The 24846-nt window shown below is 47.6% G+C and overlaps 1 protein-coding gene across 2 annotated transcripts in view; it reads left to right on the forward strand.

Moving 5' to 3' along the window:
• The first annotated feature begins 708 nt into the window (after window positions 1-708).
• The window catches only part of LOC147730798 (protein phosphatase 1 regulatory subunit 12B-like), a 654976-nt gene continuing 630838 nt past the window's right edge, over window positions 709-24846 (forward strand). Inside the window, exon 1 of one of the 2 annotated variants that reach the window (XM_086955620.1) lies at window positions 709-1149. In XM_086955620.1, coding sequence (XP_086811746.1) covers window positions 880-1149 — 270 coding nt within the window. In that variant the 5' untranslated portion in view covers window positions 709-879. The remainder of the gene's footprint in view (window positions 1150-24846) is intronic. The other variant, XM_086955619.1, reaches the window with a different exon arrangement.

The raw sequence follows: 24846 nt of genomic DNA on the forward strand, positions 1-24846 counted from the left end.
TGCTAAGTCTGCTGCCCTAAATGCATGAAAATGCAACACTTAATTTAATAGTGTTAAATTTCTGTCCCCAGTGAGTAAATTCGACACGGGCTCTGGAGATCACGCCCCTTACAAATACCCCTCCACCCAATCCCAAAGTATGGGTCTAGTTGCACCCCTAATAAAGTACTTTTGGGGGAAAACGTTAATCAATGCTATTTGATGTGTTAAATATATAACATGTTTTTAATGACGGCTCTTGAAAAAGTAGTCTGTAATGAAGTCGCACGACTACTAATAGTCTTTTCCTGTCCAAACAATATATTTTGGAACTAAACTCGCCAATGTCATTTCCCTGGAGTCTCCAGACATGTAGGCTGCTACTACGGAGTGAAAACACAGCGAAGGCTCCTGCTCTTCGCGTCCGACGAGTTGTCCCGCTGCTGGTCCTTGGAGTTGTTTCGCTTTCCTGTCGATTGGCCCAGGAGTAGAGGGTGCTTTATATTCGGGACAGAAGTGCGTGAAATCCCTTTATTTACAGTGTGCGCAGCCACTGAGTCTCCAGTTCCGGGACTAAGACAAGGGAGGCCGTGGGACTGACCGGGAGTCTGGCAGTGCGCCACCGGCTCCTCCCGCGGCACTCCGGGCCCTGTCCTCTAGATCCGGATCCTCCCTCGGGACTCTAGGCCCTGCCCTCCGCCTCATCTCCTGGTCCACCCTTCGACTCCATGCCCTCCCCTGCCTTTCCCCTCCCACGGCCCTCCCCTGCCTACCTTCTCCCGACCCTCCCTTGGCACTCCTCCAGTCCTCCTCTCTTGGCCCTCCTCAGCCTGCCTCCTGCCCGGTCCCCCCTCCCTCCGCCGGCCGCCCCCGCTCACCGGGCCCGGCCGCAGTGTGAAGATGGCGGCGGCGGACGATCGGTCCCGCTCGGATGCGGCGAAGCTGAAGCGCCGGGAGCAGCTGAGCCGCTGGCGGGCCTCGGAGGAGGCGGGCGGGGGCCCGGCCGGGGGCCCCGCGGGCAGGGCGGCCAGAACCCGAGTGCGCTTTGCTCAGGGCGCTGTCTTTATGGCCGCTTGTTCGGCCGGTGACCGGGCCGAGGTGAAGGAACTACTGGCGGCCGGAGCCCCTATTAACGGCACAAATGTGGACGGACTGACAGCGCTTCACCAGGTGAGAAAGTAACTGGGACCAAGTTGTCCAACGCAACAAGTGGGCAGGAGAGAGAAAACACCAGGACAGACTGGGGAAGCAAGGGAGGTAAAGAGACTGGTTCACCAGGAGATGAAACAAGCAGAAAAAGGGGCAAGCGTAAACACTATGGCTGAAGTAACAAGTGTGACTGGGACAATAACTAGAAGCTGGGCGGTAGGGTCCGTAGGAAGTGGGGTGGTAATAGAACTGCACTAGAGTGTAAACTTTGGATAACCAGGAAGCTGATGCAGCAGGTGGTACTGTACAATCGGGGAGCAACAGGTGGCAGGCAGCAGGGTCTGTACAAACGAACTGGAACAGACGAGGTGACAGTTGAAAATGCTGGTGACTGGAGAGATGGGGGGGGCACACCGAGTGATGAAATAGTGGGGCATCATTGTAGCTTGGGTAAAGAGGACGCACAGCAACAGATTGGGTCTGGGGAGTTAAGTTTACTTTTCTTGCGATTGGGGGGCATTAACGGATAACAAGATGATAGCAGCGAGGAAGAGTAACGAAGAGGATGGTCACTGAGGCGAGAAGAAAGTATTATTAGGGAGCAGGGAACCGGGATTTGGGCTTCGGGGTTGGGACGGAAGGTATCAGTGAGCCTTAAGAAGGGGTAAGATGAATGGTGTTATGAGGCAGTGCAACCAGTGTGGCTACTGTGGGCAAAAATAAAATCAGGAAAATGGGGCAAGTAGGGAGTCAAGAGGCGTGCGGGCTGTAGTGTAGTGGGGCAAATAGATGACTAATTGAAGGGAGTGGGAGAGCAACAGGATTGATGTGAACACCGATAGCAAGAAGGGATTTGTGACACAGCTTGGCAGTGGGATAGTGTGGCCGGGAGGGTGACTGGGGTACAAGACAAATTAATTACCAACTAAAGGGAGTATGAAAAGAAGGTCTGTGATAGGTGGTGAAACAAAGTGTAAAACAGATAGGTATGGGAAGAAACTGAGCATTGACAAACAAGACAAAGGCAGCGTGTGATGTATTCAAGTGGCACGGCTGGCATTGGGTTTTAGAAATGGCTTGCCATAACTGAACAAACCTATTAAAAATGATACCCTTCTGCCAATAAGTGATATAAACTCTATAGGTGGCATACTGCTAGTGCTAGCACTGCATTGGCAGTTGTATCATCCATGGGATCATACATATCCCCTCCCTCATCAAGATCGTAGTGCAAATGATGACTTCTTAACACCGTCGGTGTTGCAGATGATGCATTTCTAGAAAATGGTTGTATGTATTGGTACGAATTGCTAGCCCCTTGGTGCATGTTGTGGGTTATGTTGCTGGTTTCAGGACCTTGGCTCTCAGGTGAATGGGCGGAAATGGTTGACTTCAAGATCCTCGCTTCCCATGCTGAGTCCTCCCACTGCTGGTCTGTTGCAAGCCCTTGGCTTTCATGGCTTATGCTTAAGGGTTCATTTCGACTCCTTTACAGTTGTTCTTTTTATTGGTTTTCTGCTCATCCTGAGATACAGGTGGTGGTAAATAGTAGAAAATGTTTATTTCGGAATTTACACTCCATAAGACATACAGTTATATCATTTCATAGTTAAATACAGTAATACTTAAATTAAAACATTAAAATCTGATTTCGTTTGAATTAGAGTACATATGTAAAGGTAGGAATAATAAAAAAAAAACTGTTCTCAGGCTTCACCCTTCCTCCAACGACTGGTCTACTGAAGGTGACCAGTAAACGTGTCTTAGTTGGACATGCTCAAAAGTATTAGCATGTACCTTAGAGCAGAAAAACCATTACATAGCACGCGTCATAAACTAGTTGCAATAATGTTTCTTTTTACACATTTAATAAGGTGCTTGCTGGAGCTATAAATTGAAGTAACTATAACTACTATGTATATTCCGTGTAAATCTGATAAAGACTATTAGAAACAGCATACCATGTGCAGACTTCATGCTATGCAATCCTGTGCCCACTTCCAAGAAGCAAATCATAAGAGAATAAATAGGTATGTAAGTTATGCACTGACCAATTTATACAATGCATTACAATTCTATTAAAAACAAATCTTACATATGGGGAAAAGCCTTTGTCTAAGGGTAGCAAAATTATTTGTTAGGATAGGAGTCGTTCTTCCTTTAGATGATCTCGAGGAGGAAGCGGCTATGTCTAATGTGCCACATTTTGTTCCTCAAACATCCATAGCATTTAGTCTTAGGCCTTTTTTTCCCTTTGCCAAGCCAACTACAAATAGATATTTACTTATTGTATAGAGATGGCACACTTCAGCACTCTTAGGGCCTCGATGTGCCTCCTGGTGCTGAGTTGATTACAAAGTGAATTGATCCATTTATGTCTGTAATTAGTATAAGCAAGGCAGAAAAAGAAGACCTGGCTTATACTTTCTTCTGCTTGCAAACAACACATTGGGTAGGTGTTGGTAAGAGTAGAACACCTGCTGGGGTTCCACACTGCGGTAAAAGATTCTAGTTGAAGCATACCATATCAACATAACATTTCTGTCGATTTGTTGTTGGGGGTTTCTAAGAATCCTTCATATGAGGAGCTATCTTTAATTAGCAAGAATTGGTTTGTCAGGCTCCCAGGGGTAGATCTTGGTGGAGGCTAGCTTGAATGAACTCCCAGTAGCAAGATTTGTGGTGTGTTTTTCCAGATTATTTTGGGCACAGGTTCAGGTGAATGAGTTTGTCTTTACCACCTTAGTCAAGGTGGGGTCCTGTAGTAGAGATCTTTTAGTTTAGAGTTTGAGTTCTGTGGTGGGCTCAGCTGTTGGATGTTGTTGGTTCAAATGGTGGCTTCTCTTGCTGACTCACTGTCCCTTGGATTAAATGTTGAAGGACCATAGTTTCCTTATATAGGTTCAGTGATTTGCTGGTGAGCTGGATTAGATTTAAGTGATGGTATGCTGGGGTAGGCTCAAGGGAAATTGTTGAAGTGCTGTGTTTAGTTTGTCGGATCCATTGGTAATCTGAACCAATTTCACAGCGGATCCAGCTAGAATCGGCTCAGGATGCAGGCTTTTTGTGTATATATTAGTTTCAATGGCTCTTATGTGGCTAGTACACGGTTTGGGGAAGGGTTGCCTTTGGAAGATGGTATTGGTGTAACATTTAGAGTCCGGCATCAATCACATTCTTTCCCATCATTTAATTTCCCACACACAAAATTGAGGGGGATAATCCAGACCCTGACTACTGCTGTAAGGCAATAAACAGGCTAGGCAGAGATTAGGTTGTGAAATTTATTGATGTGATATTGCGGCTGTGTACCTGTAAATGATGAAAGTACTGGTTAAATGGGTCAGTTGTGCCTAGAAGATTTAATATGTGTTGATGGATGCAAGTACAGCAGGTCAAAGTTCTAATGTTCACTGACTGATATTTAATGGTGAACATTGATGTGCCAAAGTCTTGAAACGTAGAGGCACCAGTTGGAATTAAGAGTAAATATATTGATCCTCCGTACAATTTTTAGAGAAATTATAAGCATTGTTAAGCACTTTACTTATCAATCCACATTTGAAATCCTGCAGGAGTTTTCTGAAGAGCAATACAAGGTAGGACAAAAGCAAACGGAAGTACAGCGTAAATCTAGAAGGTTGAAAATAGGTCTTAGCAATAACTAATGGTCACCAAAACTGCAGTTCAGAATGAAGTTTGTACTTCAAGACCATTCACCTAGAATTTGGGGCATAGTGAATTTGACAGGACATAAGTATATTGGAGGACCTCTGTGGAGACATCATCATTCATTCCACACTGAACCTAAAGTCTATAAATGCCAAAATGATGATGAGCAATGTGCCATGTGCCTGCACTTCATTGAATCCTACTTTCATATCTAATGTGGCAGACGGATTGAGGACCTGAGTGTAGGTTCCTCCAATCCTGTTTAATGACATGCATATGGAGAACATTCAGAGATCTGAGAGCAGTGTGCGTCACTAGTAACATGGCCCCTTAGGCCACAGCAGGGAGGCGGTACTTTCAACACAGTTCAGTGTGTTACAGGCAGCTAATCATGGCTCATGATGGTATCTAAAGATACCAAGTTGCCAGTTCACCTTCCCACCTGTACTGGGATCGAGGTGCCTATGGCCTACCCTAGGTGTTACAAGTGTTGGGTTATGTATAGTCACGGTGGTTTGCACTAGGATCACATGGTCTCTTCTGGCCTATCCGAGGTTCAATGTCTCTGTGAGCTCTTTATGTGGTAGAGGGAGGTCTCTGGTGTATGAATACTTTCTAAGGAGCCCCGAGCAGTATACAAATCAGAAAGTCTTGGGTTTGACCAGCTATAAATATTTCAAAGGCGACACCGATTGGCTGTACTAGGTTTATGGAGGTTTCTGGTCATCTGACAGTTTTGGAGGTCTGTGGCAGCCTTAAATAAATTCAGACTGTCTCGGGGGTCTCTGTGGGTTCAGTAATATGAGAGATTCTGGTGGTGGCTATCAAGTGCTTTGTGGCTCTGTCAGCTTGCGCGTGGTGAATCGTGCTGCAGAATGCTACCAGGGCAAGGAGGTTTCTGATGTGCTATAAATGAGCCAGGAGGCCCGTGCAACAGAATGTACAAATGTGGGGTCTGGCCATATACATTTCATAGATCATGTTGCACTAGGTTTGAGGCTGCCATGCTCCAACATTCACTCGAGCTTTAGGGGAGTCTGCCTGACGTATTAAGTTCCAGAGATCTTTGGTTTTATTAAGTGAGGATTTGGGTTATACGTGTAGGAGACTTCCCAGATGGACTGAATATGATTGTGGAGCTTGGCATGTGCTGTATACTGTTATGGGACGTTTTTGACAGGCTGTTTATACTTAGGAGGTTTCTCAGGACTGGATATCTGATGGCTTAAGGAAATCATTGAGATCTGTACTTTGGATAGGAATTATTTCAAGGCTTTCTACTTTAGGACGGTCCTTACCAGGATATATCTGCATTGGAGTCCCTGCCTTTATTTTGTGCACCAGTCTCTCAAACAAGAATAGGGATTTTGAAGAATAGCTTTGAGGTCTGTTAATAGTTCAAGATTTTTTGGTGAGCTGTGCACAGTTCTCTGATTGGGTGTGCTAGAACTTTTTGAATGTTATGCCTTGCGCGTCTACATTGAGAGTTTAGGACAATTTCATTTTAAGCACACAATATTTATTCAATGCTGATGTTTGAGATGTGGCTTTCAACCTCTTGAAACCAACAATGTAGGGTGCTGAATGCGAGGGCCAGCACCACTGTATTTTGTTAAGAAAAAAAATCTTGTGCCGTTACGTATTGCTTCTTCTGCACTTTTGAGTGTATTGTGGAATGTAGATTACACACTTTTGTTTTAAGGCAAACTGGTAATTAACGTCTATACAAAATACAGAGATAGTTTAAGTCCCAGTGGGTTAAGAATGAGTTTCAAAATACATTTCATTTGTGAGACCTGAAGACCACATCTATGTACATAGTAACTTAAAAGGTAAACGGAGACAGTGTTTCTATGAGATTTGCCAAAAATCTATGAATATGTGCCTTTCCAGGGTCACAGTTCATTTTAGAGGGTCATTTGCCCTAGGTCTGTCAAGAACTGATTTGTGTTCTCGCCCTTCAGCCACCATGTTTCTAATTATTTGTCCATACCAAGATACAGGGAAGGTAATCTTTAAGGGAAATGATCAAATCTTGGAACAGATGGGGTATGCAGTTATAAGTTTGGACACAGAATATCCACAACACAAATGCGAAGGCCAAAATGTCAACTGCTGTATTGTAAAATTGAGTTTACTTTTTTCTTGCTCAAGTATCGACGTGAAATAATAGTTTTTTCATACCATTGTGATGTTGGGTCCATGTAGGCTAAAATTCTCGTTTAGGATACCAAACAACACCTTTTAGAGTAAGTGGAAAGTGCGTTTGCAAGTATTTGCTGTTTGTTAATGCATTGGTACTATGCCATGTGGCTAGAAAGTGTTAGTCAAGATTATTTACTTGTTATATTTGCTGCTAACTTTTGTGTCGTGGATATTTTTCTGAATAATTATGACCTTGAACCTTCAGCATATTTGATTGTGCTGTGACTGAGAAGCTATTGGCCATGGTGCTATGATTGAGAAGCTATTGGCGTCTGTAGGCTTTGCTCCGCCGTCATTCCTGAACAATAGTAGCATCCCCTAGCATATGAAATAGAGATCAACTTTCATAGCTCACAGACGGACTGAACTTACTCTTCGGGTTCTGGTGAGCACACTGAAGTATTTCCCGTCCACCAGGCACTGGACCACGCAGCAGGTTGCACCTAGAGATGGGCGAGAAATCAAAGACACCTGTCCTAGCTTAACTGTTCTAGGGGCGACCACTACATGACTTACTTGGGATGAGGATGTGCACACTCACCCTGGTTGTCATTCTGCTCCAATTCCTTAAAGATGGGAGTTGGGGACCATGTGTTTCATTTCATAAGTGGCTACCCAGGTAGTCGGAGGCTTCGTTTAGTAGAGAAAATGGACAATTGAGGGATTCGTGTGACGTTACATACCGACTGTCGTCTAGAAAGTTTAGGGCTCCCAGTGAACCTCTTGACACTTGGGCAGGGTCTCGTGACAGTCTGACAGGGTGCACTGGTTGGGGTGGGAGGCTAGGCACTGCAGGGCAGGTGTGGGTGGCCCGTTCTAGTATCGTAGCATGAGAAGAATTTTCAGCCCGAGCCTAGGCGTCTGGTCTATGTGCAGTTGGGGATTTTTTGCTGGGATGTCTACGGTCCTCACCGTCTCTGGCAGGCTGCACTTGCTTTGGGGCGTTTGTGATGGGCTGTATATGTTTCAGGGTGTCACTGCAAGGTTTGTACGAAGGTTGAATATGATTCGTGTAGGTTAAGGCCAGCATACTGCTCGGAGGTGTCTAAGAGCTATATATGAATCAAGGGCTTTATAATAGTTCGCCTTCATACCACGCAGTCTGCCATGGAGGGCAGCACACGATTCAGCGTGTCGTCGTCTCCTGGCGGCTGCTAGTTCAGAGCGTCGCTGAGTTTATGCAGATTAATTGTATTTTCGTGGGTTGTTTATGGTTGCCTTCTCTCTGAGGACGTTTGTGCGGTCCGTTCAGTTCATGCTTGGTGACTGCATACGGCTTACAGGGGGCTCTTATGGCTCTATATGGTCTGCAGGTGTTGGTTGCCTTCGCAGTTATGAAAGCACAGCGTGTGGAGGTGAGTCTGAAATCCTGACTGGGAACACACACGGCATCCAATGATCCGATTCCTTTTAAGGCCATTTAATCATGTCAAACCTTAAACCTGACTGAGGGAGGCGGGAGACGTGAGAGGGAAACGGAGAAAGGGTGGGAGGAACGTAGACTGTTGTAGAAGCAGCCGAGGGCAAGAGACTGCACGGTGGTCAAAGAAAAAGGCTGTTAATGAGGGGAACGACGAAGCGGCTCGAGTCATTGAGGGAGATGCTACAAGAGGGGAGAGAGAGACTGCGTGGGAGAAAAAAAGAGCAGAAAAAGTTTTTCCGTAGCTTTTAAAATCTCTGTCCGTGATTCATTATTTTAGCATTTGGGTTTATGAGATGCAGAAATCGATGCCGTAGCGCAGATTTCCGCATGTTATTCCCCATCGCATAGTTCACTTGTAATCCCCACGTAGTATCGCACCTCGGAATTATCATTTGTGTAAACAAGAACGGACAATCAGCTGATCTTCCCATGTAAAGCGATACATGGCTGGAGAGTTTCCGCCACCCATTTACAATCCCGTGTATGGGGACGCATAGCCACATTAAGTGACTGCTTGCTTATATGACTGTTAACATGAATGAATTCCAGACGCAACCGTGAAACGTTGAACTGCAATTAGAAATTATTATTATTATTTTATTATTTTATATTTATTTTATTATTACGCATAGCCACATTAAGTGACTGCTTGCTTATATGACTGTTAACATGAATGAATTCCAGACGCAACCGTGAAACGTTGAACTGCAATTAGAAATTATTATGCAGTGCTTTTCGCATGAAGTTACCCACCTGTCATAGGTTGTATTGGAGTAACAAGGTGTTTACTATCCTACCATACTCGGGCGTCTGCATAAAGTAAAAGAGGCTTGATCCAGAAGTGTTCTGCATACAGTACTATTTTGTCTTATTATTCAGATAGTTTGTCCTTGAGGTACTCGTGCGACTTGCTAGCTGGGATATTGGTTTTGAATAGCTTTAGATTAAGAAGAGTTTGGAGTTCCTAGCCATAACAAACGAGATAATAAAACAGGCATTGACTAAGCCAATAGGTATTGAAAGTGTCAACGTATAGAAACATAGACCTCGACAAATAATCTTTACATGTACTAATGCTGCTTAGCACATAAGTCAGCCCAGTTGGCTTTGCCAGTGCTGAGAAAAAGATCAGCAAAAAGTATTGTTTTTTTGTATAGTTTGCATGCACGAGTATAACTGAAAGTTACATAATTGTAATGGTTGAAAGCCCTTTTCGTATGCATAATAGTCCCAGACCGTTCCACTCCATACAGTCAATATCATGAAGTGAGAGAGAAGTACTTCTTCTCTGGGCGAACTCAAAGCTCAGTCTGTGAATTTTTTAAAGCAAGAGTAAGAATAGATCGTGCAGACAACTACTTTTTGAAGCCAAACCTAAAAACGTAGTGAGTAAGTGCTGGCCATTGTTATACACGCATTCTGCTATAATAATACCCAAAGAGCATGAGGCTGCTTGGAAAAACACAGCTGGTAAAGATTTCGTGCTTGGTGGATTCTTTGAACGTCCACATCACTATAATGTACTGTAGTTAAAACGGCCGATGCTATTGCACATTCCGGAGATCCAGACTTGAGTCCATATTTCATGTTCCGTACCTGCTTGGAGACAAATCACCTGGATTCAGGAAGAACGTGAAAAGGCACTACTTAATACTTTCTGCCAACACCACTACAGCCAAGCAGCGCCTTGGAGTGGTTCTACAATCAGGTTTATGTCTCAGCGCTCGTTATTCGCCCAGCCCATCATTTCAAAATGGTGATCAACTGCTTGGTAGTCTTCCTAATAACTTCTAGGCTATCGCAGTGCATTATGTGCCACTGTATGGGAAAACTTTATAAAGCCATGAATTTGAAGATGTGTTGAATGAATGGGTAGACTATTTCCATTTCAGTGGAATTTTCGCTCTGTTTATGGGTGGAATGCAACCGTTTCTAAATTGGGTCTGCCACAACAAGAATCATTTATTTTTAGAATGTGTTAATTAATCAAAGTCCCATAGTAATCCGCCCCAAGTCCGCGCCCTTGGGGATGCTAGAGGAACAAGGGCTATTCTTGTTACTCTTGTGTTGTGTATAGGTGGAATAATAAGGTGCATTCTTCTGCCTAATTTATTACAGCCTGGGTCTCCAGGAATTGTGCAGTAATTAGTTCATTGCCCTTTGGGTTTGGAGTTATTATGCCGCTTGAGAATCATTTGTACTTGCTTTCCAAAATTAATCAGCACATAGTGTACCTGATCTATCGGTACAGTTCTTGCATAGCCATATTTGTGCTAACAACCTGAAAAATATCCTTTGGTTGAGGAAGGGCACCGGGAAATATCTCTGCGTTCGTTAGGTGAGAGTAAAGTTCTACATGGAGTAACTCGCAGTTATGTTCTCTTTTAAATGAAGTTCATTTCTAAAATCTGTAATTACTTACGGGGTGTACTGTGCCATTCTAAAGAGGATACCACCCACAAGTATTTGGTTAGAAGGTATGATACAGTTCACCTCGGCCACCTCAGATGGAAATATTCGTTTCAGGCTTGATCGTCCACGTTGTGAACTTTCATCCAGCGATAACTGAGTGAGAGCAGGAGGAAGGAGGTTCTGCGATAGGCCTACAAAACCATGACATTATTTATCAGCTCACATTTGGAAGATGGGCAACCGGTTGGGCTTTTGAAAAACTTTATTGGTTTCGTCTTCCTTCTTGTTTGTACTGATCTTAAAGCTTGGTTGCCATATGATAGCTTCAACAGTTTTTTCAAATACTGGAGAAGTTCAAATGATGAAGGTCAGGCTTGGCACTTCTGGACTATGTTTTGCGCTAGCTGCTAACATCACTGCAATGTTATTGTGAGTCGAAAAACATTTACACAGAAGTAAAGGCTTGAAAATAAATGTCATTAGAAAATGAATGTGAGCATTCGGTGTCCCAAGCTTTGGTAAATCTAAAATATTGGGAAGTCGGGAAATGTGAGGCAAAAGTAACATTTAAGGATATTGTAAAAATCAGTTTTCTTTCTTTAGCTTCTCATCAGCAGAATGATATTCAAGCACAATTGATTTTTAAGGTGTATCGGTGCTTCAACTCTAGAACAACTGTTTGTTTTTTCTCCTTAACCAGCAGGGAGACATTCAAAAAGAGCACAAAGTCATTCCCTGCTCCTCCTGAATGAGGTCTTGCTTTAATTGTTTTCAGTGTATTTCAGAAAATGCGACAGGAAGAAAAATATTATTTGTATTTTGTTGATGGGATAATACAGAAGGACCAAACACTAATTATACTCTTCGTTTGCCCATTTACAGCAGAGTGTTTACGTTGCCAGAGCTAGAAGAACCTGGAAGTCCTTAGATATTTGTGAAGAATTTGTCTAGCTTTGCCCCAGTCACAGCATGTCTGTGTTGTTTCACTGTTGCTTGTATTATATTTCCACGGGTTCTGGTGACAGCCCACTTAGTAATGGGCTACCTACTACTGTAAGAGCGGACTTGAATCAATGATTCATTTATTTTGACATTCATTCATAAGTGATCTTTCTGGATGGCCTATTCAAGCACATTTATATCACCAGTTCATGTTCTAAAACTGTGGTGAAAAAGGACAGCCATAGAATTTCTCTGAATGGATAGAAAAGTTAACAGTAACTAAAATACACCTGGAATGAAATCAAATGCTGCAACATATGCCCTAAGTTCAATACCCTAAGTTAAATACCATCAGAATTATGCATGGTGATTCTCCTCTTTCGGACGTGGTGAAGATTATTTTTCAAATGCTGTGCTCCAGGGGTCAATACTGCATACTTGTAACTGTGGATTTTGGCTGAGGACAGTATGTGAGTTCAGCGCTCTCTGATGGCATACTACAGGATTATAATAGTTATGTGTAATTGGCCCCTGTTCCAGAATCTGGGTGGTTGTCGACCAGAGAGTGATAGATGAACCGGGACAGCCCCAGGACTCACAGGGAGTACTGCAATAAGTAACTGAGGGAGGCAGGTAAAAGCTAGAGTCGGTAATGCAATGTCGGGAACACTGGCAGATGCAGGCAAATACACTGGTAGGAATGCAACAGAAATGCTGTTGAAATTCAGATCGTAGTTCAACGAACACAAAATTGAAAAGCAAAAACTGAGTTCTAGTTCTAGCCTTAAGCATGTTCAGGCTCCTACACCTTGGTTGTTCCTCCCAGCCCACCTGCTAGAAAGATATGTTCTGAATGCAGTTTCCTATTTACTTTATTGCGATGCACCTCGCAAGTGCATCTGCATGGACAAGCCAAATGACCTTATTTGCAGCTGACTTAAGAATCTTTTACTGTGCTGTATATACCCAATACCAAAGCAATTTTTTTAGGGGGCCGTCAGTATGCCATGCAAGTGTCCGCTTTCCACCTCCTGACATAAGTACCTGATTCCCTGCAAGTCAAGAGTCATCACTTAGGCTCAAGAAAGAACAGGATGGGCCAGATTTATGGACCTATTTACTACTTTGTAGCTCAAGTCGGCTATACTGAGCCAGTGCCTTGTGTTGGTTCAGGCAGGTTGTTGCTTGTGTAACAGTTGGATGCCTATTGGCTGCATAACGGTTGAGCGGCTGCTGACTGCGTAACGGCTGGGCTGCTGCTGACTGCGTAACGGCTGGGCTGCTGCTGACTGCGTAACGGCTGGGCTGCTGCTGACTGCGTAACGGCTGGGCTGCTGCTGACTGCGTAACGGCTGGGCTGCTGCTGACTGCGTAACGGCTGGGCTGCTGCTGACTGCGTAACGGCTGGGCTGCTGCTGACTGCGTAACGGCTGGGCTGCTGCTGACTGCGTAACGGCTGGGCTTCTGCTGACTGCGTAACGGCTGGGCGGCTGCAGACTGCGTAACGGCTGGGCGGCTGCTGACTGCGTAACGGCTGGGCGGCTGCTGACTGCGTAACGGCTGGGCGGCTGCTGACTGCGTAAAGGCTGGGCGGCTGCTGACTGCGTAAAGGCTGGGCGGCTGCTGACTGCGTAAAGGCTGGGCGGCTGCTGACTGCGTAAAGGCTGGGCGGCTGCTGACTGCGTAATGGCTGGGCGGCTGCTGACTGCGTAACGGCTGGGCGGCTGCTGACTGCGTAACGGCTGGGCGGCTGCTGACTGCGTAACGGCTGGGCGGCTGCTGACTGCGTAACGGCTGGGCGGCTGCTGACTGCGTAAAGGCTGGGCGGCTGCTGACTGCGTAAAGGCTGGGCGGCTGCTGACTGCGTAAAGGCTGGGCGGCTGCTGACTGCGTAAAGGCTGGGCGGCTGCTGACTGCGTAAAGGCTGGGCGGCTGCTGACTGCGTAAAGGCTGGGCGGCTGCTGACTGCGTAAAGGCTGGGCGGCTGCTGACTGCGTAAAGGCTGGGCGGCTGCTGACTGCGTAATGGCTGGGTGACTGCTGACTGTGTAACAGCTGCTGACTAACGGTTAGGTGGCTGCTGCCTGTAACAGCTGGGCGGCTCCTGACTGTGTAACGGCTGGGCGGCTGCTGACTGCGTAAAGGCTGGGCGGCTGCTGACTGCGTAACGGCTGGGCGGCTGCTGACTGTGTAACGGCTGGGCGGCTGCTGACTGCGTAAAGGCTGGGCGGCTGCTGACTGTGTAACGTCTGGGCGGCTGCTGACTGCGTAAAGGCTGGGCGGCTGCTGACTGCGTAAAGGCTGGGCGGCTGCTGACTGCGTAAAGGCTGGGCGGCTGCTGACTGCGTAAAGGCTGGGCGGCTGCTGACTGCGTAAAGGCTGGGCGGCTGCTGACTGCGTAAAGGCTGGGCGGCTGCTGACTGCGTAAAGGCTGGGCGGCTGCTGACTGCGTAAAGGCTGGGCGGCTGCTGACTGCGTAAAGGCTGGGTGACTGCTGACTGTGTAACAGCTGCTGACTAACGGTTAGGTGGCTGCTGCCTGTAACAGCTGGGCGGCTCCTGACTGTGTAACGGCTGGGCTGCTGCTGACTGTGTAACGGCTGGGCTGCTGCTGACTGTGTAACGTCTGGGCGGCTGCTGACTGTGTAACGTCTGGGCGGCTGCTGACTGTGTAGCGGCTGGGCGGCTGCTGACTGCGTAACGGCTGGGCGGCTACTGACTGCGTAACGGCTGGGCGGCTGCTGACTGCGTAACGGCTGGGCGGCTGCTGACTGCGTAAAGGCTGGGCGGCTGCTGACTGCGTAAAGGCTGGGCGGCTGCTGACTGTGTAACAGCTGCTGACTGTGTAACAGCTGCTGACTGTAACTGTTGGGTGGCTGCTGCCTGTAACAGCTGGGCGGCTCCTGACTGTGTAACGGCTGGGCGGCTCCTGACTGTGTAACGGCTGGGCGGCTCCTGACTGCGTAGCGGCTGGGCGGCTGCTGACTGCGTAGCGGCTGGGCGGCTGCTGACTGCGTAGCGGCTGGGCGGCTGCTGACTGCGTAGCGGCTGGGCGGCTGCTGACTGCGTAGCGGCTGGGCGGCTGCTGACTGCGTAGCGGTTGGGCGGCTGCTGGATGTGTAGCGGGCGGTTGTTGGCTGTGTAACGGTTGGGCGGTGCTGGCTGTGTGGTCAGGTGGTTGCTAGCATTGGGGCGAACAGACAGTTGCTGATGGTGAGAATGTTGGGCAGCTGCTGGCAGTGGTGGATCAGGCGACTGCTGACTGTCGGCGTCTTGGTGGCTTATGGTTGTTGAATTAGTTTGAGGATGAGTGTTCGGCCTGAAGGGTTGTGGAATAGGTGACCAAACAAAAATAGGAAGTTAACATTTGGCAGGCATGCAGTTTTGGAAAAGACAGCTGTGCACTTTTTGGTGACGGAGAGGATACATCACATTCCTCTTGGTTGTAGATTTGTGGTTAAACCTGTTCCTCAGGCTGCTCTGCCTGCCTTGAGGTCTCTAGTGAATGAAGATTGTCTGTTCTTGCCTGCTGCTTAAACATACCTCTTACCTCACCCACCACACCGAAACACCTTTCTTAAAATAATAATTACCAAATATTGCAATCACCTATTTGCAGCCCTCCCTTGAAAATGGTGTTTGAGTGAAGGCACGCGGTGGAGGGGGGGGGGGGGAGATGGGGTGGGACAAGGTTCATATTTCCTGTTGCATTCTGTATTGGTGCGATGTCGTTTTATCGAGTGGATAGGTAACTCCAGTATGATTTTGAGGGGCAAGAAGAGAGTTTGAGCATTTCCTGGCTTTTTTCACTGCCACATGTTCTTCCCAGAATCCAAGTTGCCAAGAACCCAAACTCTTTAAAAAAAAAAGAAATCATGAGTACATTTAGATATTGGAGTTCAAATGGGTGCAGTTTTTACATTAAATCAATGGCCTGCTTGCAGGCAGGGCAAACCAATATATCTTTACGACAATTATCATAGCTAGCTAGGCAGAAATTAATCTTCAATGATTTTTCTTTTGTCTCCGAGGTACCACTCGCGCCAGCTGGTAGTCTTCACTTTAACATTTGTTAGTTTTTGGTACCCAGGTTTGGGCTGCGAATGTCGTGTCTTCATTGAGGTAACCCCTTGTGGTTGTGCGCTATATTGTATGTATTTGAAGTTTGCTGTGTTGTGTAGTTTAGGATGTGTAGTTTAGGATGTGTTGTCATAGTATGTTATATGTAGGTTGCATGTGATACATGGATAAATGATGTAGGAGGCGTGTGCTGTGGAAGGTGAAATGGATAGAGTTGGAGTGAAATGTGTGTATGGTGGTCAACGAGGAGGGCAGGGACTGTTAATGGATTAGAGACTGTCGCTCCTGGTGCGGATCGTCTTCATGTACAAGATTGCTTTCAAATAAATATTGCATAATCTCCCCATGGTTGTGGTGTTCCTTAGGTGGGCACTTTGACACGCCTCTCTGTCCCATTCTTCGCTGTCCTGCCTTTTGGCAACTCAAATGATTCAGAAAAGGGGGTGGTGATGAACAGGGTGTCTGAATTAAGCAGACCACTCTTACCCAGTCCAAAGATCAGGGCTTGATCCATCACCGTTTTTTAGCTCACTGCACCATCCCAGCTCAGAACCTGGCTACATGCAAATTAGTCTTTTCCTGTCCCAGTGCATGATGGGAACAGGGCAAACCAAACTACCAAGCCAATTCTTATACTGGGAAGGAAACAAGCTACCGGGGACCGGTTTCTGGCATTACAGCCGTCGTCGGCCCGGCTTGCTTGAATCCTGATGGTGCAATGAGCAAGGGACTCACATCTGAGTATACCCTTCCACGCTTATGGTGGACAAAATGATTCAGAAAAGGGGGTGGTGATGAACAGAGTGTCTGAATTAAGCAGACCACTCTTACCCAGTCCAAAGTTCAGGGCTTGATCCATCACCGTTTTTTAGCTCACTGCACCATCCCAGCTCAGAACCTGGCTACATACAAATTAGTCTGTTCCTGTCCCAGTGCATGATGGGAACAGGGCAAACCAAACTACCAAGCCAATTCTTATACTGGGAAGGAAACAAGCTACTGGGGACCGGTTTCTGGCATTTCAGCCGTCGTCGGCCCGGCTTGCTTGAATCCTGATGGTGCAAGGGACTCACATCTGAGTATACCCTTCCACGCTTATGGTGGACAAAATGATTCAGAAAAGGGGGTGGTTTCTGGCGTTTCTGGCATTTCTGAATCGTTTTTGGCCACTATAGGTGTGGCAGGGTATACTCAGACATGAGTCCCTTTCTCACTGCACCATCAGGATTCAAGCAAGCCGGGCCGAAGACGGCTGAAATGCCAGAAACCGGTCCCCGGTAGCTTGTCTCCTTTCTGGTGAAGAATTGGCTTGGTAGTTTAGTTTGCCCTGTTCCCATGATGCACTGGGCCAGGGACAGACTGATTTGCATATAGCCAGGTTCTGAGCTGGGATGGTGCAGTGAGATAAATAATGGTGATGGATCAAGCCCTGATCTTTGGACTGGGTAAGAGTGGTCTGCTTAATTCAGACACTCTGTTCATCACCACCCCCCTTTTCTGAATCGTTTTTGGCATCCCAAGGCTTGCTGTTACAAATTAGTCTTGCATCGGGTAAACCTTCTCACCTTAGATTAGCCCCATGCTGCCAATGGGTTGTCCACCTTTTGTAGGTCTCCATTTGAGCTTTTCTACTGTGCCTGGTTAAGGAGACCCTGGCTAATTCTAGGACAATTTGCCCTCAGCCAATGTGGCTGCCTCCTCCAGGCACCCATTGGCTACCAGGAGTCTGCGGGGTTGCATTGACGATAGGCAGGGGCACAAGAAGGGGCACTTAAGCTTTGGGTTGTTTGAGCACGCACATTTATGCATGGTTTGCCGTGCCCCTGCTGTCCATTAACATGACCTGCTGCCCTGCACACGAGCTGCTTCAATGGCCTCACCTTTCCATAGTTCAATAATTTGAGGGAGTGGGGGCAAATGATTGTTCGTGGTTGATTTTCTCCATCTTTATTGTGGAGATAGTCCGGTTTGGCCACAAAGCTAGTAGACACCTCTGCATCTGGAACAAGAAGGTAGGCGAATTCTGGATAAATTTGGCTTCAAACCTCTGATCAAGTCGGAAAGAAGAACTAAGGTCTATTAGTCATGGCCAGGGACGTGCGCTACAGCAGTTGTTCTTGGCTCTCTGGGTTCTGTATGACATTGCACTAGGGATTGTTGGGTGTTGGAGCTTGTGCCAAGGGACCAAGACATGGCCTGGTTACCCGGGCTCATCTCCTGAATGGTGCTGGGGGAAGAGGGGGATCACTCTTTGGGTTCCCTTGGCATGAATGTTGTATTTGCCTCCTCTCCTTGTGTGGGAGGAGGATAGTTGGCCTGGTAAGGGTTATATCTGGGGACTTGGTGGCTAGCATTCTGGCTTACAAGTCAATTAGCCGGCGCCCTAAGGGCCAGTGGGGTGGCCAAACATGACTTTAACAAAGTGGTTGGGTGATTACAAATTATAGAAGTTCTCTAACTCTTTTCCATTTTAAATGTAAAAGTATGCACATTGTGTTATAATGAAATGTTTTAATTCTAACCTGTTGTGTAATAAATATTTATCTATTTATAAAGTTTTATATAGCGCAAACTTGACCCAAGAGGGTACTGAGAACTGCCATCCTCTACCAGTTAAATAACCCCCTCATCTTGGCCACGATTTAATTAGTCAAGGCGAAATTCCGTCCTTCCGGGCTTCACACCCTTCATTTGAATGTCATGCCAAACGATTTGATGGGCTTTGTGATGCTCCCCACTTCTGTTAAGGTGACCCATTATGATGTGACATCTCTTTCCACAGGGTATGGTTTACTGCATTCTCCTCTGCACACTACCTGGGCAGTCGGGGCCTCAAGTGTGTTAACACTGTAGGCTCCTATGCCCCAAATGTTGGCATCCCTTGATGAGTTCCGTTCTGTGCAGCACTCTTGCTGGCTCATCAGTCTGTGGTGCCACAGCTTCTCACCCTACACTGTTCTCCTTTTAGCTCCCCTTTCAGTGCACTGTATGCTCCGTGTGCTGATCTGTGCTGCCTGTGCTTCCTTGACTCCTCACATTATACTGTTATGCTCGCATTTTTTAGTTCCTCAAGAGATGCTATGACTGTGCTTTTTTGGGCTCCTCATCCTGCACTGTTCTGTTCCTGGCTCCTCTAACCGTGCACGGTACTGGACTGTGCTCCCCTGACTCTTCACACTGTACTGAGATACTCGCATTCTCTGGCTCCTCAAGAGATACTTTGACTGTGCTTTTTCTGGCTCCTCACATTGCCATGTTGTTGTGCAGTGACTTCCAGGGTGTCCCTTTTCCTTGCCGCACTGTACTGTGCTCCATTGATATGCTCTCCTGGGATGTGACTGTGCTCTTTTGCTTCTCAGTCTGTGATATTGCTGTGCAACGTTTGATTCCGTACTTTGCGTTGTGCTACACAAGAGGGGGACCGCAGCAAGTCCAGTCATATCTCAAACCAGACATTATACACCCATAAACGTTTAGTTGGTTCTATAAAAGGACCCAATACCAGACACCATTATTGCTTTAGAGCAGTGGTTCCCAAACTTTTGACTCCCGAGGACCCCCATTGAGTTACCACTGGAAGTCGGGGACCCCCAAGCAATTTGTATGAGTTAAATTTCAAACATTAAAAAAGTAATTCGAAAAAAATACACACGTGTGCACACAAAACAAATACTCAAAAGTAATAAGGATTTTGGTGCCAGATGTACGACCATTTCATTTAGCGACTCGCAGTTGGCGACACATTGCGAGTGGCAAATTGCGAGTCGCTAAATGAAATGTACAACAGTGTGTTTAACACTGTTTGAGATTCCCAATGGGGTCGCAAATTGCGAGGTTCCTTAATATTAATGAGCCTCTCGCAATTTGCAAGCCCATTGGAAATGCCAGCCCTCCCAGCGATGGTGGCCTGCTGGGCTCTGCAGGCCACCAAGTCTCGGACTGCTTTTAAAAGCAAAATGTTTAGAAAAAAAATGCAGCCTGTTTACCATGCATTTAAAAAAAAAAAAAAGAAAATGAAACGTTTTGTTTTCATTTTCTAAGGGCAGGTAGAGGTCCCAGGGACCACTGCCTGCCCTTAAAATATAATTTTGCATGCATTTGCAATGGGGAAGGGGTACCCTGGGGACCCCTTCCCATTTGCGAATGAATTACCATCTACTTGAAGTAGGTGGTAATTGTGACTGTTTTGCCACCGCAAACATTTGTAAAATGGTTTTGAGACTCGCTAATTGGAAGGGAATGCCCTTTCCCAATAGCAAGTTGCAAAACCTATTTAGAGAGTCGAAAACAAATTGTGACTCACGAAATGGGCTATGTACATGGCCCAATAGGTTTTTGCATGCGCAAACTGGGTCGCAAACGTGTTCGCGCATATAAAAACAGATCGTACATCTGGCCCTTAGTATTTTATATTGTAGTAATAGCCCCACTGTCACATGTATTGTATTTGTTTTATAGCATCTCTCATACCATTGTAGGATGTCAGAGCACTTTACATAACACACATATAGAGACATTGAATCATACATGTAAATCAGTGTGTATATAAAATGGTTAAAGAGTGCTTGGTCTGGAAAAGCACAAACTCAGGATTCAGAACATAACCCAATTGCTAGCATTGACTTTAACATTAAAAATGTATTTCCACCCAAATATATCTTTTTAGCAGCATCAGGATAATTAATAACTGGGGCAAAATATAAGTTACTAACTGGTACCATGCAGTTTGCAAGCAGCTCTTTGATAGTTTATAGGTCCCTCTGCTAGCTTACGATTGTCACTTATAAAGTGCACAGTAACAAAAGAATCTCTGTGACAAAAGCAGTAACCACGAACCTAGGCACATAAAATACTGCTTTTTAAGATGCATGTTACACGTTCTTTGCAGTAGGCACATTAACCCTCTGTGCTACATTAGTTAATTCAAAGCTGCCACTGAACAAAACTCTCTTCACTCTCCAGCAGGTACATTAATCACTGGCATTCTCTTGACACTTTTATTGTTGCTGGAAAGCTGTTAATTATACAAGAAACGTTTCTGTGCTTTTAAAACTGTTGCCTACGGACCCCCTGGGAATGTGTTCAGGACCCCTGGGGGTCCGCGGACCACAGTTTGGGAAACACTGCTTTAGAGAATAAAACATTCTCTGGCCGTATTTTTTGCATCTCATAAACATGACACATTTTTCATTTTCTTATTTAGTTACAATATATACAGAATAGCATCGTGATTATCACATGGGCATAACTAATTCATGAAATTCCTATCAAATACTCTGTAACAAATATATGAAATTTCCTAGCTAACATTCCAAAGGAGTCATGGTTGACCACCCCTCAGGCCATTTGTGACAGCGACTGATTCAATTGACTTGGACCTGGGATGAAACTCTGCTGGTACCTCAATAAGTTGTCCTTTACAAGGCAAACTCACCTGCCCCCTCAAGACAAGGGGGGGCTTGTGCCAGCATGACAGCTGAACCCCCAAACAACTGTGTCAGAGCCAACCTGATAAAGGGAACCCCTTGGCACCCATTGGGAGATGGGCTTTGACAACCAGGCCTTAACTTTGTTCCCTGGCGCAGCCATCCCCCAGTATCCCTAGGGCCATGTAAGGGAGTACCCTGACCAGCTAGGGACAATCACGGTAGCGGACGTCCTCAGCCTTCCGATGAAGACCTGTCTTGGTTTGAGCAAAAGGCTTAAAAAACAATTCCATCCTGAATTCGCCTGCACTTATAATCTTGATGCCAAGGTTGTCTACCTGTTTTGTGGCCAAACACGCCTCCTCCTCCTCCAACTGAACTGTTGATCAAAAAAGGCGAATCACTCAGTGGACTTGAAATAGGGATGGGAGGGTGGTGAAAAGAAGAAATCAGTTGCTGAAAGGGTAGGGGGTGAGTAAATGTAAATGTAAATGTATAGGCATTTATATAGCGCACTACTTACCCGTAGGGTCCCAAGGCGCTTCGACCGCTGCGAAACCCTTCCTGGCTTCCCTGAGAGATGGTCCCTTAATGGGTATGTCCAGGGTGAGACCAGGCATCCCCGGCGGTCTGGTGGGGCCGTTAGTGAAGATGAGGCAAGCTAATGCCCAGAGTTGCCGAGTGTGATCGCTGATCAGAGTGGGCACCGAGGCGAGAGAATTATCGAGTCCGCTGACCCTGGTCCAGAAACCTGCCGTGCCGGGAATCGAACCCTGGGCCCGGGCCGTCCTCTGCTCTCGGGTCTGCCGCCTCTAACCAGTGAGCCACACTACTTCACTGAGTCTGCGGTCGTAGGGGGCAGCTAGCAGAGAAAGGGCAATCAGGTAGCCTAGCCCAATATTTAATTTGGGCTGCTGCCCCAGATGCTCGCACAGCTGACCCTGCCGATCCCATGGCAACCTATCGCTGCTTACCATGGGAGACCAACAAAAAATCAAAACACGGCCACAGTTGGCCACTGCCCCTGACCGGTCCGTTCTGCCCTGCACCTGTCTCCGGGGCCTGTGAGCTTGTGCCTTGGCTCCTTGTCTATTTGCTTTTGTGCCTTTCTCCTTATGGAGCAATCCTTGCTCTTCTTCGTGCTGTGCTTTGTTATTTTTGGCTTCTGTGGCTTAGCTGTGCATTATTCTCACACAGCTTGCTGATCTGTCCTTCCCTCACTCTGTCCTGTGCAGTCTTCCTTCTCATGTTCCCATTGGGGCCCATTGGGGAAAGGGGTGGGGGGGGATGAAAGCACCAACCCGAGACGTAATGTAAGTGTGATAAAGGCCGCTTTATTGGAAGCAGGTGCATCCTACGCAATCACATCCTTGGCCTGCGCCGCACAATCTAAACCTCATAAATATGTAATTTCCTGCCTCACCCCCACCCCTAACTGATTCCCACAATCCACAAACAGTAACAATTAGCATAACGTCAATTTGCCTCTCCACCTGGCTAAATACTTTTTTGTGCTTGACCTACCCCCGCTAATCCAAACAGTTCTCCTACTCTTCCCCCATATATTAGGAAGAACCGCCCCTACATACAGAATGCACCCCACACCTGCTCCAGCGACATGCGAAAACCCCCCCACCCCATCCAAACCCCCTTTTTGCACCGAATACAAAACATTGTAAACAGCCTCGAAAAAGCCCTGGCGCAATTCGCCACCGGGCGACACACGTGTCGGCTGTCTACGTTTTAATCTATACAAATAAAGAGCAATTTTCCACAAAGCCCGGACTCTTCTGATTCTATTCATACAAAAAAGGATTGAGCCTAAGGACACCAAGATGTAACGTCTAACACACTCATCACCCCTTTCAAAGCCCCTATTTGCACCAGCCTCCAACAAAACCAAGCCCAGAATCCCCATCACCCCCAAAATCCCCCGCAACGGACGCTCCCCCGTAAAGGGCGATGCCTGCCCGTGGGCACCCCCCCTGAATCATGGCCTAGGGAGGGTGGGAGGGAAAATTCGTCCAACCGCCACCCCCTGCCCGGCGGCCGAGACACCTCACCTAAAATGGTGTCTCTGCCGCGTGGCCGGGCAGTTACCACCGCCCAGCCCAAAGGAAGCCCAACCAAGCCCCGCCCCCCAGCCCAAAAGCTACCGAAACCACCAAGCCCCGTCTCCGTGAGGCGCCATCTCTACCCCCCCCCCTTTCCCCGGCCCCAAATTCCCCCGGGCGGGGCAGGCCTCCCTTCGGTCGGCCGCCCCCCCCAGGACCCCATTGGGGAAAGGGGTGGGGAGGGGGGAAGAAAGCACCGACCCGAGACGTAATGTAAGTGTGATAAAGGCCGCTTTATTGGAAGCAGGTGCATCCTACACAATCACATCCTTGGCCTGCGCCGCACAATCTAAACCTCACAAATATGTAATTTCCTGCCTCACCCCCACCCCCTCCCCTAACTGATTCCCACAATCCACAAACAGTAACAATTAGCATAACGTCAATTTGCCTCTCCACCTGGCTAAATACTTTATTGTGCTTGACCTACCCCCCGCTAATCCAAACAGTTCTCCTACTCTTCCCCCATATATTAGGAAGAACCGCCACTCGAGGGACGTGCTAACGGTCCTCGACCCCCCCCCCCCCCCCAGGACTCCCCCACCCTTAACCCGGGATGTGCCACCTGCCCCATTCGGCAGGACCACCCCCTAACCATATGGCTGCCGCGGACCCCCCCAAAACCCCGTGCTGTCCGGTCCACGCGTTCAAACCGCCGGCAGGTCCTCCCCCCTAACCACAGGGCCATGCCCTCCGTCCCAATGTACAGGGCCATGCCCTCCATCACCACGTATAGGGCCATGCCCTCCGCCACCACGTATAGGGCCATGCCCTCCGTCACCAATGTACAGGGCCATGCCCTCCGTCACCAATGTATAGGGCCATGCCCTCCGTCACCAAGGTATAGGGCCATGCCCTCCGTCCCCAAGGTATAGGGCCATGCCCCCGCCACCAACGTATAGGGCCATGCCCTCCGTCACCCACATATAGGCCATGCCCTCCATCACCGACTTATAGGGCCATGCCCTCCGTCACCAATGCATAGGGCCATGCCCTCCGTCGCCAATGCATCGGGGCCATGCCGTCAGTTACCCATGCATAGGGCCATGCCCTCCGTCACTAACTGTATAGGGCCATGCCCTCAGTCAACGTCACCCCCCCCGGGGCGTGCTTCCTGACCGCGGAATCGAGCTCCCTACGAGGTATGCCGCACTGAACTGGGGCCGTGCCCCCTCTCTGGCGCCCAGGGCCCCGCCCTGTCAACAGCAGGCCTGAGAAACCGCCCAGCGCCTGCCGGCAGTCCGCTGAAGCCGGCCGTCCCACCAGAGAGAAGCCCTCCGGATGCGTGTCCCACACCGGAGCCCGTCCGCCAGGAAGAAACCCCTGCCGCAGTGCCCCCAACTCCCCCCCCCGTCACCTACCATACCCCGCAGCCCCCGACCTGGCAGCGTCACCGTCCCGCGCCAGACCGCGCTGCGACCCCTCCTGCCCTCCGGCGGGCGTGCT

This window comes from Lissotriton vulgaris, chromosome 2_1 (assembly GCF_964263255.1).
Source record: "Lissotriton vulgaris chromosome 2_1, aLisVul1.2, whole genome shotgun sequence".
Classification (NCBI taxonomy): Eukaryota; Metazoa; Chordata; class Amphibia; order Caudata; family Salamandridae; genus Lissotriton; species Lissotriton vulgaris.